Source organism: Galeopterus variegatus, unplaced genomic scaffold (genome assembly GCF_000696425.1).
Source record: "Galeopterus variegatus unplaced genomic scaffold, G_variegatus-3.0.2 Scaffold3439, whole genome shotgun sequence".
In the NCBI taxonomy this organism is placed as follows: Eukaryota; Metazoa; Chordata; class Mammalia; order Dermoptera; family Cynocephalidae; genus Galeopterus; species Galeopterus variegatus.
Genome location: NW_007729550.1, coordinates 105,340 through 124,192, shown reverse-complemented (window position 1 = coordinate 124,192; position 18,853 = coordinate 105,340). Strand labels below are relative to the sequence as shown.

Sequence of the window (18,853 nt, the reverse complement as noted above, 5' to 3'; positions counted from 1 at the left end):
TTTTTAAGATCATTCACTCTTCAATATTGACCTGGTTGGCAGATAGATTTCATCTCTAGTCCCAGTCCCTCGGCCATCAGGAGCATGCATTGAGAGGATTCTGAGGTGACCAGAGAGCTCAGCAGAAAGGCATGTGGTAATCAGCTAGTGATGTCTGCAGAAGACACAAACTATGGGGCAATGGCAGGTGTGGCAAGTATTTGCCACCCCAGATTTGGACAAATACCTATTTTAACAATAATTTTCTGACACATATCTAATATATAATTGATAGCAACAAAAAAATTATGTCTTGCTGATCCTGCATCTGCTACCTTTCATAGATTCTACTATAGTGTAAATAACATACCAACTATGCCACGGGAGAACAATGCCATTACTCTTAACTTGAATGAAGACAGCAACCTCACGATTTCAGCTCTCATAGTCCACAGTCACACTCAGGAAAGATCAAGTCCCTAATACCTGAATGGAAAGTAATGGAAAAAGTAATACAGCAAACCTGTTAATTAAGTGCTCCTCTGTTTCTATTCTTTACTCACTTTGTTGTTTGAGCTATATTTTACCTACTCAAGAGAATTTTAAGTGGTAAGATAAAAATTAAACTTGCTTCTCCCTTTTCAAGCAAATATTAATGTTTTTATTTTAAAGAGATGCTCTTGGCATTTATTTCACTACTACATATTTCATATTATTTATTCTTTCTTTATATGACAGAGCTGTCCTGCTCCTTTCAATAAGAGGAAATGGTTGATACTTTATAAAAACTACAGGAAATATCCTTAATAATGTCGCCTTTTTCTGACCATGAAGCATGTTCCATTTTTGGATCTAAATTCTCTAACTTTTAAAATTGAGGCAGAATTAAATTTCTACAGAGGGCAAGATCCAACTTCCAATTGCAAGGCAACTTTCCCACATTGATTTTGACCACACAACTCTACTTTTCCAAGAATGAAATCCTATTGAAGTGGCTTTCCAAAATATTTTGTGGGAAATAAGAATTAACAGATGGCAGCTCCTCATTCATGATCCCTGAACAGGAGACAAATTCATCGGGCAACAGAGTCTGTTCTGGAATAGTTTCATTGGGTGAACTGTTTTCCACAAGCATGGTAGTTTCTCCCTGTATTGGGTTTTGTATGTCAGCAGGACTGCATTCTCCTTGATTTAAAATGAGGCTTAATTCTTCAAGTAATAGTGTGTTGCTAAGCAAATTCATACTTGAGACAGAAAAAGCAAAATTAGTGTATTTTTTTAACCTGGCATTCTTTTCCAGGTCTAAGGAATCAACTGGAGGATTAAGAGTTGAGGAAGGGGTTTCATCATTATTGCTGAGATGGTTTCCCCCAGGAAGAAAATTTGAAATCTGGGGTTTATATCCAGTGTTGAGATCAGGAATATACACAACTGTAGTATCGGTGAATAGTGACTTTTGCAGGCAGTCTCTTGACTCCAGGGATCCTGCATTCTTTTCCTTCTGGTAGTCTGTGGGTTTGTGTTCTTCTGGAAGAAAGATTTCTTGTATCTCTGTAATCACGGGATCAACATAGAGGACCTGCTCATTGGAATTACTATTCATAAATTCACTTTTTTCCTAGGAAAGAAAGACATTGTTATATTTTACAAAAGGCATGTAAAGCAGCCAACTGGAAAATTGAATAAAAACTGGCATTTTGCTTTCCCTCAACTTTCCTCTCCCCCTGCTCTTTCTCATGTTGTTTATCTTCTCATATGATTTCCTCCTTTTGTATTTTGTTATTCTTCTTGTTTCCAAATCTTTATTAAATTCTCCCACGAGGAGACTAAAGTAAAGGAATAATAAAAACAATCCATGTCTTAAGCACATTTCTTGGTTTAAAAGTTTTAAAGAGAAAGAAGAGTCTTGCATATTATTTGAGGGCCTTTTAAAAGTTGTACTTTGGAATGTGTTGGAGTATATCTTAGTATTATGGACCCTTACTACAAGAAAATACTTTGTTGCTTAAATACAAAAAAGGAGGGAGAATTCTATTTTGCTTGCATATTGAAAATGAAGTTGTGCTGAGTTCTAAAGGTTTATAGCTACTCACAATTTAGACATGTCTATGATGATCAGGAGGCTGGGTGAAGGTTTTAGCCTAGTGACTTTCCTGGGCAAGAAATGGACTCGAAGCTTTCATGGATGGCTGGCTTACCAGGGCATATAATTCCCACCCAACCACAATTATGAAATCATAGCCACCTTTTTTTTTTTTTTTTTTTTTTTTTTTTTTTTTTCTTGGTGTTATCAACACCGCACTCTACCAAGTGAGCCACAGGCCGGCCCTTGACTCAGTTTCTTTTCTGTTACCTTAAGAGCAATAGTCTTCTGTTTTGCTTATGTACCACATAAAATTTTTTTGGAAAAGTATTGTATTTCCACACATTTTTAAGTTATAGAAACTTTTTTTCCCATAAGTTTAAATTGTTGTGATTTCTTTTTTTTTTTTTTTTAATTTAAAAGATGACCAGTAAGGGGATCTTAACCCTTGACTTGGTGTTGTCAGCACCACGCTCACCCAGTGAGCCATGGGCCGGCCTGAATTACAGCCACCTTTTATGGACTGAATGTTGGTGTCCCTCTCCCCCCAAATTCATATGTTGAAGCCAATGTGATGTTATTTGGAGGTAAGGTCCTTGGGAAGTAATTAGTTCACAAGGTGGAGCCCTCATGAATGGGATTAGTGAGGAAGATACAGGAGAGAGATGATCTCTCTCTGCCATTTGACAAGGCAGCCTTCTGCAAGATGGCCCTCACCAGGAACTGAATTGGCTGGGACCTTTATCTTGGACTTTTCAGCCTCCAGAACTGTGAGAAATAAATGTTTCTCATTTAAGCCACCCACTGTATGGTATTCTGTCATAGCAGCCCAAGCAAACTAAGACACCACTCCTTAGTCTCTTGGGCAGAAAACAAAACCTCATCTGAAGGAAACGCTAAGGTTCACCTTTAATTCCAGGAGCCTAGAATAGTAGGGGAGTTTGGCAAAGAAGATCTCAAATAAAGTTGTGTGAAGTATCATTCAGATTTTCTTCAGGCCCAGGCTCCCTAGGGAGCTTGCCAGGCTTGGGCACACACAGCATGTCGAGGGTTGCTTTATTGAAAATCCTGAGTGAGGAGAAGCTGGAATAATGCTGGAATGGTGAGAGGGATCAGACCAAAGAAGATCTTGTGTGGCGGAACTCTAACTTTGTTCTGTTGACAAATGGTTTACTAGGAACCTTTGTTCAAATGCTGTGAGGCTGGGGAAAGTGTTAATTAATGAGCTCATCAGAGCTTCGAAAGGAGCCACTTTTATTTGCTTTACAAACACTTCATCATGCTGTTCTCACCTCTGTACCTTTGCTCATCTTGTCCCTTCTTTGAGTGTTCTTTCTTTCTCCTGAGCAACTTCCTCTCCTCTTTCAGTGTGTTTCCTCTCTACTCCCATGGAATGTTTGGGCTCATTTCTGTCACTGCACTTACTTCGCTTCATTGAAATGTTTGGATGATCTGCCTGTGCCACTGACTGGGTTTTGAACCCCTTGACAGCCTAGCAGAGTGCAGGAAAGTAGCAGGAATGCTCATGGCAGACCCTTACCCTCCTCCATAACCAGAAAAGTCCCCTGTATCCTCAGGGTCTTCCTGGTTCACACCCTTCTCTTCTTTGCTGACATGGAAACCTGGCCCATCCCTGGTAACAACATCTTCCCACGGTCCTCTCACTTTACTTTCTCAAATTCCACTGGGTGTAACGAATGAAGTTGTCTATGGCCATACCACCCTGATTGTGCCCAATTTCATCTAAAGAATGAAGTTGTGCCCTCCTTGAGCTCTACCTACTTCTCCATCTCATGTAAAACAGAAGTCCCTTTGAGTTTTGAGGCTCATTTCATTGAGCTTTTATTCTCTCCTTCCTTTGTCTCTAAAGACATCTGCCAATTGCTTGATCACCAAGTGATCCTGGCACCTGGCCCACAATCTTTCACTTCACTATTCTCTTTTGAATAGGAATTTTTTTCTTCTCTTTTTTCTTTCCTTACCTCCATTCTTTCATATATTTTAAGTAGGGTTTGAAATATGTACAACTTTGTTTCAACATACATATATAATTATTTTAATATGTATACACATATATTTACTTGAATGGAAATTCTACTTTAATTATTAGACTGCACTTTTGGTCTCAATTGCCACTCAGTTTTTATTTGATGGTGTTTGGTTACCTGTAGCATTTTCACAACATTACTGTTTTCTATATTAGGAATATCTTCATGAAGCCACTTTGGTATTAGCGACAAGATTCTTCTTTTAATTCTAAAAAAGAAAAATGACACATTAGAAGAAGCATGTTACTTTAGGATTGGTGCAGGTAATCATATAGGAGTTTAGGAAGTCAATGAGAATGGAATACATAATAAAAATCAAACTTCCTGATGCAGGTACTAAGGTTCTATCTCTTACTTAAAGAAAGTTAACTGGAAAGTTAATTTACCTTTTGTCAGATTTTCCTTGTCTCTAATCATCTGCCTCTTTCTAATGAGCAGGAACGTTTCAAAACACTCACTCTAGATAAGATAAGTGCGAGAACCACCCTGGTAGTGAAACTGTACACATGTTAAAATAGCAACCATTGTAAGCAGAAGTCATCTGCCTCTTTCTAATGAGCAGGAACATTTCAAAACACTCACTCTAGATAAGATAAGTGTGAGAACCACCCTGGTAGTGAAACTGTACACATGTTAAAATAGCAACCATTGTAAGCAGAAGTGTCAATGAGGGAAAGTTTGAAAAACTTAAGGGTGTGTGGCCCCCACCACTCACAGCCACAGCAGCAGCCGCAGCTGCTGGCATCCCCTGCCATGTGGACCCACCACATGCAGCTGCAACCACATCTGAAGCCACCAGTGCCCTCCACCAAGCAGCCTCCTACCACCTGCCCACATCTGCCAGGTGCAGCTAGCATTGTCCAGCCCCAGAACAATGCAGCTGCAGCCACCTTCTCCCTACTTAGCAGTTGGTCTACCTCCCCACCACAGCCATTGCCACTGCTACTGTCGATGCACAGCCCAGGTGCCACCAGCTTCACCTCACTCAGATCCAGGTGTTCCTGTATTTTGCCAGACAGGAGGAAACAGGAAAGAGTAAAGATTCACTAAGTGCCCAGTTGCTAAGCCACAGAGGCACTCACAGACAACTTCAATGATGAATACAGCTGAAGTAACCATACAGAGACTACAGTATTGAGTCTACCCAGAACACAAACTAAAACACCTACCCAGTGGTCAATATAAAACAAGTCTACAAGAGGGAGTCTCTCTCTTCAAAAGCCACTTCAGAATAGTAGAAGAAGCAAGTCTACCAGATGACCAGACATCAAAGTAGGGATGCTAGAAATACAAAAATAAGAAAATATTACGCCACCAAAGGAATATAATAATTCATGAATACCAGACCCCAAACAGCAGGAAATCTTTGAACTATCTGAAAAGGAATTATGCGCAACAATCTTAAGGCAACCCAGTGCGATACAAAAAGACCCTGATAGAAGACACAACAAAATGAGGAAAAAAATCCACACCATAAAAGAGGAAATTTACAAAGAGATAAATATGTTAAAAAAAGAATGTAGCAGAATTCCTGGAACTGAAGAACAAATTAAACAAAGTTAAAACTACAACAGAGAGTTTAAGCAGCTGGATAGAGCAAGTGGAAGAAAGAATTTCCAATCTCGAAGACAGTCTTTTCAAAATAACCCAAGCAGAAAAAAACAAAAAAGAATAGAGAATCAAAAAATGAAGAAAATCTATGAGAGCTATCAGACAACCTTAAGTGCACCTTAAATCATGGGTGGTCCAGAAGGAGAGGAGCAAGGAAAAGGCATTGAAAACCTATCCAATGAAATAATAGTGGAAAATTTCCAAGGCATCAGGAGTGATATGGACTTCCAGATCAAGGAGGCTCAAAGATCCCCAAACAGGTTCAATCCAAAAAGGTCCTCTCTGAAATACATTATAGTCAAATTCCCAAAAGTCAAAGACAAAGAGAGGTTTCTAAAAACAGCAGGAGAAAAACATCAAGTCACCTATAAGGGAGTCTCTATCAGACTAACAGCAGACTTCTTAGTAGAAACCCTACAGGCCAGAAGTGAATGGGACGTTACATTCAACACTAAAAGAAAAAGCCTGCCAGACAACAATACTATACACAGCAAGGCTATCCTTCAGATATGCAGTAGAAATAGTATACTTCCCAGACAAAAGAAAACTGTGGGAGTTCATCAACACATGACCAGCCCTACAAATCCTTTAGGGAGTCCTGCATTTGGAATCCAAAAAATGATAATCGCCACCATGAATATGAAAAAGGACAAATTCCATTTGCAGAGAGGATATGTTAAATGAGAAAGAGAAAGAAACTATATCTTACCACTTCAAAAAAACAATGAACACCAAAGACAAACAATAAAAGATATTTAAAATAAACACAAAAAAAGATATTTAAAACAACCACACAAATATCAATTAAATCCCAGGAGTAAGACAATACTTTTCAATGACAACCCTAACTGTAAATGGATTGAATTCCCCACTCAAAATACATAGATTGGCCAAATGGATTAAAAAACTAGACCAAACTGCATGCTGCCTACAAGAAACCCACCTCACCTGTAAAGACTCACACAGACTAATAGAGAAGGGATAGAAAAAGATATACTACACAAATGGAAATCAACAATGAGCAGGAGTAGCTATTCTTATGTCAGATAAAGTAGACTTTAAACCAAAAAGTATAAAAAGAGACAAAGAAGAGCATTATATAATGATAAAGGAATCTATCCAGCAAGAAGACATAACAATCATAAGTATGTATGCGACCAACATCAGAGCACCCAGATATATAAAGCAAATACTATTAGACCTTAAGAGAGAGATAGACCCCAATATGATGGTGGGGACCTCTCTCAACATTGGACAGATCATCTAGGTAACAAAATTAACAGAGAAACACAGGATTTAAACTATACTTTAGAGCAATTGAACTTGGCAGACATCTACAGAAGATTTCATCCAACAATTATAGAATACATATTCTTTTCATCAGCACATGCAACATTCTCCAAGATAGATCACATATTAGGTCACAAATTGAGACTCAACAAATTTTTTAAAAACTGAAATAATTTCAAGTATCTTTTTCAGAACATAATGGATTAAAACTAGAAATCGATAACAAGCAAAACTTGGAAACAATACAAATACATGGAAATTAAACAACATATGGGTCCAAGAAGAAATTAAACAGGATATCAAAAAATTTCTTGAAACTAATGAAAATAAAGACACATCATACTTACCAAGCCTGTGGGATACTGCAAAAGCGTACTAAGAGGGAAGTTCATTGCAATAAATATTTACATCAAAAGAATAGAAAGACTTCATTTAAACAACCTAATGTTACACTTCAAAGAACTAGAAAAGCACCAACAATTCAATCCCCAAATTAGTAGACAGACAGAAATAATTAAGATCAGAGCAGAACTAAGTGAAATAAAGACCCCCAAATGATACAAAAGATCAATAAAACAAAACTTGTTTTTTTTCAGAAGATAAACGAAATAGACAAACCATTAGCCAAACTAACTTGAAAAAGAAAATGACCAAATAACAAAAATCAGAAATGAAAATGAGACATCACAACTGACACAGAAATACAGAGACTATTTAGAGACTATTATGAAAAACTATACACCAACGAATTTGGGAATCTGGAGGAAATGGATAAATTTCCAGACACATACAAACTACCAAGACTGATCCAAGAAGAAATGGAAAACCTGAGCTGACCTATAAAAGGCAAAAAGATTGAGGCAGAAATCAGCAGTCTTCCAACAAAGAAAAGCCAAGGACCAGATAGCTTCACTGATGAATTCTACCAAACCTTTAAAGAAGAATTATACCAATTTTTCCAAGAAATAGAAACAGAGGCCATTCTCCCAAACTCATTCTATGAGGCCAGCATTACCTTCATACCAAAATCAGACAAATATACAACAACAAAAAAAGAAAACTACAACCAACATCTTGAAGAATATAGATGCAAAAATCCTCAACAAAATATTAGCAAACAGACTACAGCAGCACATCAAAAAGAGCATGCATCATGATCAAATGGGATTCATCCTGGGGAGGCAAGAATGGTTCAACATGTGCAAATCAATAAATGTGATACACCACATCAACAATATCAAGGACAAAATCATCTGACCATCTCAGATGCAGGAAAAGCATTTGAGAAAATTCAACATCCTTTCATGATAAAGACTCTCAACAAACTGGTTGTACAAGATAAGTATCTCAACACAATAAAAGCCATATATGACAAACCCACTGCCAACATCATCCAGAATGAACAGGAATAAGACAAGGAGGCCCACTCTCACCACTCCTATTTAACATAGTATTGGAAGTACTTGGCAGAGCAATCAGGCAAGAGAAAGAGATAAAGAGCATCCAAATTGGAAAAGAAAAGGTCAAATTGACCCTATTTGCAGATGACATGACTCTATATATAGAAAAACATAAAGACTCTACCAAAAAATTCTTAGAACTGATAAATGAATTCAGTAAAGTTGCAGGATACAACATCAATAAACAAAAATCGATAGTGTTTTTATACTCCAACAATGAACTAGCAGGAAAAGAAATCAAGAAAGCAAGCCCATTTACAATAGTCACTGAAAAAGCAAAATATCTAGGAATAAGTTTAGCAAAGGAGGTGAAAGTTCTCTACAATGAGAACTACAAATCACTGCCGAAGGGAATTAAAGAGGATACCAAAAGATGGAAAGACATTCCATACTCATGGACTGGAAGAATTAACATTGTGAAAATATCCATACCACCCAAAGTGATCTACAGATTCAATGCAATCCCCATCAAAATACCGCACTGAAAAAGCAAAATATCTAGGAATAAGTTTAGCAAAGGAGGTGAAAGTTCTCTACAATGAGAACTACAAATCACTGCCGAAGGGAATTAAAGAGGATACCAAAAGATGGAAAGACATTCCATACTCATGGACTGGAAGAATTAACATTGTGAAAATATCCATACCACCCAAAGTGATCTACAGATTCAATGCAATCCCCATCAAAATACCGATGATATTCTTCACAGAAATGGAAAAAACAATCCTAACATTCATATAAAACAAAAGACCCTGAATAGCCAAAGCAATCTTGGGCAAAAAACAAATAAATAAAGCTGGAGGCATTACACTAGCTGACTTCAAATTATGCTACAGAACCATAGTAATCAAAACAGCATGGTACTGGCATAAAAATAGACACATGAACCAATGGAACAGAATAGAGAAGCCAGATATCAATCCATGCACTTACAGCCAGTTGATCTTTGACAAAGGCACCAAGAACATACATTAGTGAAAGGATAGCCTCTTCAGCAAATGGTGCTGGGAAAACTGGATATCCACATGTAGAAGAATGAAATTAGACCTGTACCTCTCACCATATACCAAAATCAACTCAAAATATATTAAAGACTTAAATATAAGGACTGAAAGTATAGAAGTCCTAGAAGAAAATATAGGGGAAACACTTCAGGATGTAGGATTGGGCAAACACTTTATGAGTAAGACCTCCAACGCACAGGCAACAAAAGGAAAAATAAACAAATGAAATTATATCAAACTAAAATGGTTTTGCACAGCAAAGGAAACTATCAACAGAATGAAAAGACAACTTACAGAATGGGAGAAAATATTTGCAAACTATACATCCAACAGGGGATTAATATCCAGGATACATAAGGAACTCCAACAACTTAACAGTAAAAACCCAAATAATCTCATTAAAAAATGGGTAAAGGAGCTGAATAGACATTTCTCAAAGGTAGACATACAAATGACCAACAGGTACATGAAAAAAATATTTAACATCCCTAAGCATCAGGGAAATACAAATCAAAACCATTTTTAGACATCATCTCACCCCAGTTAGACTGGCTGTTACCAAAAAGACTAAGAATAACAAATGCTGGTCAGGATGTGGAGAAAGGGGAACCCTTCTACACTGTTGGTGGGATTAGTCAGTAAATTAGTCCAGCCTTTATGCAAAACAGTATGGAGGTTTCTCAAACAACTACAGATAGAAAGAACTACCATACAATCCAGTAATCCCACTACTGGGTATATACCCAAATGAACGGAAATCATTGTGTCAAAGGGATATCTGTAGTCACATGCTTATTACAGCTCTATTCACAATAGCCAAGTTATGGAACCAACCTAAATGTCCATCGCTGGATGACTGGATAAGGAAAATGGAGTATATGTGCACACTGGAATCCTACTGAGCCATAAAAAAGAATGAAATTCTGCCATTTGCAGCAACATGGATGAGCTTGGATAAAATTATGTTAAGTGAAATAAGCCTGGCACAGAAAGAGAAATACAACATGCCCTCACAAAAAAAGAAATACTGCATTTCCTCACTCATAAGTGTGAGGAAAGAAGGAAAGAAAAAGAAAGAAAGAAGAAAGAAAGAAAGAAAGAAAGAAAGAAAGAAAGAAAGAAAGAAAGAAAGAAAGAAAGAAAGAAAGAAAGAAAGAAAGAAAGAAAGAAAATAATTACAATAATTACAATAATACATTGAACTTTCAGAAAGTGAGAACAGATCTCTTGTTATTGGAGGTGGGAAAGGGGGATGGGGAAGGAGGTCATCAAGAAATTGGTTAATGGACATAAAAATGATTACATATTGTAATGATGAATATGCTAATTATCTTGATTTGATCATCACATATTTTAAACAAGTACTGATAGTCAACTCTCTATATTACCAATATGTATGATCAATTTATGTTTCAATAAAAGAAAAAAAGAAAGAAAACCTTAAGGGATATTTCTGTACAACTTTCCAAGAAAATTAACTGCACAATATTAAGGAAGAGAAAGTTATACGATGAAATCCTATAATCCAAGCTCCTATAATTCTGAATTTCGTAATTATTCCAAATAGAGTTGCTATGATAGTGGTGGCTCTAAACTTTATGTGGATGGAGTATGAGGCTGGGGAATTTGTCTTGCTTTTGTGTGGCACAGTGAGAACTGGTTTTTACTTAGACTGTGTGCTTAGTAAGGATCACCGGGATGGGGTGGGTGATAGAAAGAAGAGAGAGAAGCCATAAATGTCCCACTTCCTCCTTCCCCCAAGCTACCTTGGCACTGCCACTGTGTTTAAAAGCATTTTCTGTATTGACAGTGCAAATGAAACAGGTCGTACCCTGAATTAAGAGACTAAACTGATTTCAAGCACATTTTTACATGTTATCAAGAGAACCCACCCCTTAACAACAGATCTACTGTATTTATCTCTTTAAGTGGGTTTTCTAAGAATTTTTACTAAGTAACAACCGAGATGGCTGAATACACTCTGCTAGCCCAATCTGACCTTCAACTTTAGGGTAAAAATAATTTCTTTCTTTCATTTTTTTTTTTTTTTTAAGATGACCAGTAAGGGGATCTTAACCCTTAACTTGGTGTTGTCAGCACCACGCTCACCCAAGTGAGCAAACCGGCCATCCCTATATAATGATCCAAACCTGTGGCCTTGGTGTTATCAGCACCACACTCTCCCAAGTGAGCCACAGGCCAGCCCTTAAAAATAATTTCTTTACACATATTTATACGATGTTTTATAATTCAGTTTTTTTACTAATTCACACTCTTTTTCTATATTTACAATTACACCAAATTAGTAAGTTCATGCCATTGTAGTAAAGTTTTTATATAGCATGCTGATACAATAAGAACATATTTATTATATTTACCTACTCTTGGATTCATTATATTTAAAATGCTTTGCCCTCCCTTGTCCAGTTCTGTTTCCAAAATAAGGCCTTTATAAATAATATATAATTTTATTAAATAACAGTATCTGCTCAAACGTAAAATAGTTATATTGGAATTATCTCTTTTTATTTTATCTATTTTAAAAAGAGTACTTATTTAAATAATTAAATACACAAAGAATTGTTGTACTGCCTTGTTTGTCATGACCAACTGAAACTTAGTTTTTAGGTTATTCTTAGTAACAAAGAATGTTATTTAAAAATTCACTAATCACTTAATGTTATTTAAAATACACCAAGACATCTTTGGATAATGACCAACTGAAACTTAGTTTTTAGGTTATTCTTAGTAACAAAGAATGCTATTTAAAAATTCACTAATCACTTAATGTTATTTAAAATACACCAAGACATCTTTGGATAATAACACAAATACTAATATAAGTATTTTTATGGGGTATTAAGATATTGAACATTAAGATATTTCAAGGGATTTTATAATCAAGTATATTTTAAAACAACCAAAATTAAAATTCCATATTAGTCTGCCTATCTCACAACGGTGTTAGGGATATGTTTATTAATGGATAATTTAAATTTTGAAATATTACTTAAGTTCTGAGGAAAAAGCCTATGTAGATAAGAAATCATTAGTGTGCTTTATTTAGAATAGCTCATTTAAAATCTTTCTACTGCATTTTGGTTATAAATTTAAAAGAAAGATTATCTCATAAGCAAGTGATGGCAAGAAAGAGAAACTTGGTGCCAATTTGGCAAAGCACATCCATGTGTCAAATTTTGTGAGTAATTGAATGTACTGGGAGACTGCCATATTAAACAACTCTAGTCTATTAACAGATTGGAAATACTCGATGCATCTAGTAAAATTTAGAAAAATCAAAGGCCTTGCTCTCCTCAACATCTCATTTTCAGTAACTAGGCATAGATTTTACTGATAGCATATAGGGGGAAAAAAACTGATTGACGGAGGCCAAGGAGAAGGGGCTCTGGGGCTGGATGCTGAAATACCAACACAAATCTGGTAACAGAACGGCAAATTCAAATGTTACCACACTTGTCTTCACACTGATTCAGCCGATTTGTATGGCTAAGGAGCCAAGGCAGGTTATGATTTAACCATGCTCAGGAACCCAGGTGCTGTAGATAATCCTGAGGCACAATGGAAAGGCTGTGTATGTAATAAAGGAGAAAACATGGGCTTAGATATCAGCTGTGCCTGGACTCCTGGCATCGTGCTCAGTGACCTTGGCTGAGGATTTAGCCTCTCTAAGCCTCATTTAAGTCATCTGAAAAACAGGCCATGGAGCTTTTCTGGCAGGGTCACTTTAAGGACTAAATGAATGACATTTGTAAAGAGCATGGCACGGGTAGGTACTCATTAAACATTGCTCCTTTTATTTTCTTTTTTCTGAATAAAAAAGTTAATGGAACTTTCTAGTAAGTAACTGAATTGACTACATTTTGATGGTGAATATATATAGTCTCAATAAGAAAACAGAAATTCTACAAATCTTACCCAGTTCGGAGTGATCTGTTAAATATCCCAGTCAAGGAAAGAACTGACAATATAACAGCAAAGAAGATCATTCCCAATAAAAGTCCAATGTCTTGCCTGTTGTCTAATGAAAGGAAAGAAAAATCATTTTAACTAAGCATTAGTATTCATGTGATATCAGAATCATTGCTCTCTCTACTCTGCTCAAAGTGAAGATTATTGATCTCAAAGGAAAAGAGGAAGAGGGAAGCAAAATTAACCTGTACCCTGGGCCCTAACTGCTCTTCCAAACTGCATGACTATACCCCAGGAAACATCCTTGTGTTTGAGAAAATTTGGCTGCGTGTATCTGATATCAGTGGATATCTAGAAGTGCATCCCCAGCAAATGTGGTCAGCTTGTGCACACATATTTTATACAAATACATTTAGTGATGAACCTCATTTGGTTGGTCCGACACAGGTCAGAATTCCCAATTACTTGCAACAGGGTCTAAGGTTGGCCACAATCATAGCTGAGGCTTTTGGGCTTTTTTAATCTTTTGTGTGAGACAGAATTTATGTGTAACTTGTCATCATTATTTAAAATTGATTATTCATAAATTTTTCCTGCTGAGAAAGGACATTCCCTCTACTTAGAACAATATATGTTATAAGGAAGAAAGAAAAATTGCCATATATCTTGCATCACACTTATTTTAAAAACAATGCCTTTCTTGCATTTTGAAGTTGAATTGGTCTCCTGAAATCTTTAAATAATTAATATACTTTATTCAACATGTGTTACCTACCAGGATCATCACATTTTCTCCATGGTGCATTTTAAAAAGCCCTATTTTCAAATACAGAAGATAGCTGAGGCATGACTTATTGGAATTTGTTCTGGAACCATGCTGGGCATTGGCCTCCCTTCCATCCTCCTTCCTCAATCCCTCCCTCCCTTCAGTAAATGTTTATTGAATACTTACCACGTGGCAGACACTGTATTGTTCCCTCCCTAGTTATTTCCCTTATGCTTGTACCTACCTTATACTTGGGGTCTCTACACTGCCCAGCCCCTCTCCTAAAGTCAAGTGGCAGGCAGGGTCCTGTATAGCTTTAGGTAACTCCAAAGTCCCAGTGGGATATGGAATTAGCATTGTCCTAGGGCTAAAGAGCTATTGCTGAACATTTTAAGCAACTAATAGGGGGTACTGACTGCAGCACATCCTTGGGCATTAATGCCTGGAAGAGGATAGAGAATCCCGTTAACATTGGTGCTGGGTGAAGGGGTCTAAGAAGCCTGAGATGTCTAGGTTTGAATTGAACTCTGCCACTTATCAGCTTTGTGGCCTTAGGGCATAATTATAAACTTGCTGAGGCTCAGTTTTCCTAGTCTTTACAATAGAGATAATAATATCTATCTCACAGAGCTGCCTTGAGTTTCCAGCCTCCACAATTCCCACAGAAATATCAAGGTGCAGGTCTAAATAGGCATCTATAATTAGGGATCTGTACTGAACCTAAGCACTTGGATCATAATTGATTCACACCTACAGATTCAGAGTGCCCTTACCTGCTTCATGTTTCTGTATTACACTTAACTGCCATCTGACTTTTCTTGTTGTTCTGTTTGTTGCTTTTCTCCCTTGTCTATCTAGGATGGATGCTCCATGAAGACGGGGGCTTTGTTCATTTTTTTTTTTTTACTGCTGATTCCCCAGTGCCCAGAAAAGTGCCTGGCACATAGCAGTTGCTTAATGAATATTTGTTGAATAAGCAAACAAATGTGCAAAGAACATTAGTGCAACATGCCGAAGTTCTTATACTATTCCTGCCAGATTTTTATGCAAGGAGATAGTCTAACAGTGGTCGGTGGTGAATAGTCATGCATTAAGTTTTTAATTTGATCTTTCTATTTAGAGTTATATATTTCCCATTGCACAACCTGATCTAATAAATATATGCCTAAAACATTCAGGTATGCTGATCAATAGAAAAATACTCAGTCATACAAACAAATAAAATGGGAGCTGGTTTGTATACGAGAAAGAGCATAAACTTCAGGATTTCCAAGGATTTGAATCTCAGTCTGTCACTTAGCAGCTGTGTGACACTGGACGAGCTCCTTACCTCTCTGAGCTTCAGTTTTCTCATCTATAAAATAGATACATAACACATCTCACCAGATTGTTTCAAAGACTGAAAAAGATGATGTATATAAAACTTCTAGCACATAATAGACAAATAATGGGGGTTTTTGAAAAGAAGTTTTGGGATTTTGAGCCCTAGTACCTATTGGAATGAAAATGTATCCAACTCATTACAAAATATAGCAATATCCACCTAATCCACTCCTTAAATTCGATTTTAAGCAGATCTTTGTACCTTGTCGATTATTTTCCTATGGAAAGCATATGGCATATCTTATGATCCAGAAATTTATGCCTGGCATGATTTTTTTTTTTTCAGTACGAAGGGTTAAAATGGGCAATTACTGAAGACTACTCAAAAAGCCTAAGAGGTATTTTCTTACTTATGCCTGGCATGATTTTTTTTTTTTTTTCAGCACGAAGGGTTAAAATGGGCAATTACTGAAGACTACTCAAAAAGCCTAAGAGGTATTTTCTTACCAGAAGTAATGTGTCCTTTAAAGATGGAAGCAAATACAAGCCCAGAATTCTGAGTATCGTGTTGGAATGATTTTGGCATGACCTGGAAAACTTAACCAAAAAGAAAAAAGTGTCAGCTTCTTACATTTTTCACTCAGGTTCCCCAATTTCCTGAGAGTTTTTTTCCCTTGGTTAGAGATGATTAAAGTAAAACAGTAACTTTAATAGGCTTGAAAGATAGAATAAAAGCAATGGTCAAGTATCTGTCTTTTTATTTCTATTTAATTGGTTAAATCTCAAAGGAGGAAACACTGCAAGGACAATTATAAACTACCCAGGGTCTGTGAAAACTTCAAGGTGTGTCCACTAATTTCATGAGGCTTCTAGGCAATGAATACCAAGGAGTTTTATTTCACTGAGCCAGGAAAATGCACAATTACTGGTCTCTACTTGATTCCTTCCAACAGATGATGCAATAAAGTTCAGATTTCCTTAAGAGCCTCCAAGATGTGTCACTTTTGCCTCTGCACAATCTTTGGGATACTGTTACACTCTCATGGCTCCTCCTAAGAAGCCCAATTTTGATTAGCAGACACTTTGGGGTTGTAATACAGGGGTGGAATGTCATTAATGACTTCTCTCTGCTCATTTCCCATTGGCAGGGATCCTGGCCAGTCCTGTCTGGTCATAAAGGCTGTCAGGACACTGTAAATGAAAGCTTCCAACCAAGGTGGGGTAAGCAGCCTTGGCAGTGAACTTGCCTCCAGTCTGAACTCAAAAGAGTCCTGGAGTGGCCTTGTTCAGCTCCTCCTTTCTGATAATTAAAAGCTGCCAGAGGTGACTTCAAGGACACAGTTCTCCCACTGACAATGCTAAAAGTCCTGTTTATTCAGTCATTCTGATTTCAGTTTTCAAATTCTTCTCTTATAAAAAATTACTTTTGGACCAGGGAGAAATCACAACTCGAGGTGTACTTATCATTGAGGTATCACAGGCTTGTATAATAAGCTATGCAGACCATGGACTATCTTTGAGAAAAGGATCATACATTTCCAATGTAAAGGCTCCTATAGGTCTTTGGAAACTTTTGAAAAAGGCTGATTCGGGTGCAGGCACAAACTTAATTGAAGAATAGTTTTGTAAGAACAACGGGAAGGGGATTTTAGAAGATAAAAACATGAGAAAAGCCAAGAGTTCTTTCCTGTGTTTTTATTCTGGCTTCTCTACAGCAAGAGAAAAATGTTTCACTGACCGGAATTGTGACAAATCAGAAATTCTTTTTGGTTTCTCAATGCTTCACTGAATCTCTTTTGCTGCCTGGATATGTGTTTCCTTCACACTATGAGGGAACAAGGCTATGCCCTAGTGCCCAACAATTAGGTTTATTCATCTAAATTAGTATTTTATAGGCCAACGTTCATTCTCAAGGAGCTCAACAGGAGTCTGCATCTACATTATTTTGAAATTTTAAGAACGAAAATATAACATTAAAATGTAACAATTTTCAACTTGGCAAAATCATGGGCTTATAACATATGTGGCTATGTTTTTTGTTTCTACTTTTATTATTTTAAAATTAGCATTTTTTAATCTAAAAGTAATATATGGTGCTGTTGGTTATCAATACAGGTTAATGTAATTCTGTTGTATAAACTACAGGTGGTTATTTGGCAATAAAACTTAATTCAGTTATTAATTTGCATCACATAAAAATAATTTTCATATCTGACTGGGGCTTTATTAGCCCTAATAGGGAAAAAACATAATCTTCCTTTACAATCTACTTGTTATCATAGTTTGAAACCAACCATGTGCATTAATTTAAATTAGATTAAAGTCATTTAAAAGAGAGTCTTAATTATCAGAAGGTAATTTCACAAAGAATCAGATACTGAAATAAGGCAATTTATAAACAAGATCGTCAGAGAAGAAATCAAGCCAGAGACAAAATTTTTAAGCATAGAACTGAAATGAAGCCATATAGATTACATTCTTCATGGCATACTGCCACCAAGTGGCTAGGTCATTTCTTTTTAAATCATGCTTAACATTTTTCATTATAAAAGCAATAATTATAATAGAGAAATTTTTTTTTTTTGAGACCGGCCGCACTGCGCTCAGCCAGTGAGCGCTGTGAGTGCACCAGTCATCCCTATATAGGATCCGAACCCGCGGCGGGAGCGCTGCTGCACTCCCAGCGCCGCACTCTCCAGAGTGTGCCGCAGGCTCGGCCCATAGAGAAAAAAATTTAACAGGAAAAACAAAAAGGAGCAAAAAAGAGCCATCCTTAACCCCATCACCCTAATCCACCTGCTATTAATATTTTATAGAATTTTAATATACAAAACATTCAGAGAATGATGCACACACACAGAGACTTTATGACCGAAAAACATTTATATGAGCTCTAATCATCAGTGTATTGCCTAATGTGCAGAAAAACATCATGATATTTCCATTACTTATTTAATATCTGTGGTGTAATGTCCATAATAGGACAATTCTGTCCCTGCAACAGAATGATAAATTATGTCTATTACTCTCACAGGACATACTTGAATATACTCAGAAAACCCAAATCATCTCTAATTTGGGAAGAATGTTTGTGTGACTTATACACACTGACATTGGACTTTAGAGTTAGCCTTACAGAAGACAATGTGTTTGCAAGGGATTTGGAGTGGTTTCAAACAAGAAATGTAGCTTCTTATTCTTGGGCAAAACTTAAAGCATAACGTGACCACATTCTTTGGCCCACCATATACCAATCTAATGTAATCAAATCTGCTCAAAAGGACCTGGTTCTAGCAGTAATGTATTCCATCTGTTTCTTAGAGAAGATGCCAAATCATCTCTTCAGCTCTTCTCTCTAC

At 36.7% G+C, this 18,853-nt stretch overlaps 1 protein-coding gene across 1 annotated transcript in view; it reads right to left on the bottom strand.

Moving 5' to 3' along the window:
* Positions 1–845: 845 nt before the first annotated feature.
* Positions 846–18,853, bottom strand: part of IL23R (interleukin 23 receptor) — a 77,505-nt gene continuing 59,497 nt past the window's right edge. The window contains exons 8-11 of the mRNA XM_008585068.1: positions 16,002–16,091; positions 13,412–13,514; positions 4,228–4,318; positions 846–1,597 (exon numbers count right to left, since the gene is read on the bottom strand). Of these exons, the coding sequence (XP_008583290.1) occupies positions 941–1,597; positions 4,228–4,318; positions 13,412–13,514; positions 16,002–16,091 (941 nt within the window). The 3' untranslated portion in view covers positions 846–940. The remainder of the gene's footprint in view (positions 1,598–4,227; positions 4,319–13,411; positions 13,515–16,001; positions 16,092–18,853) is intronic.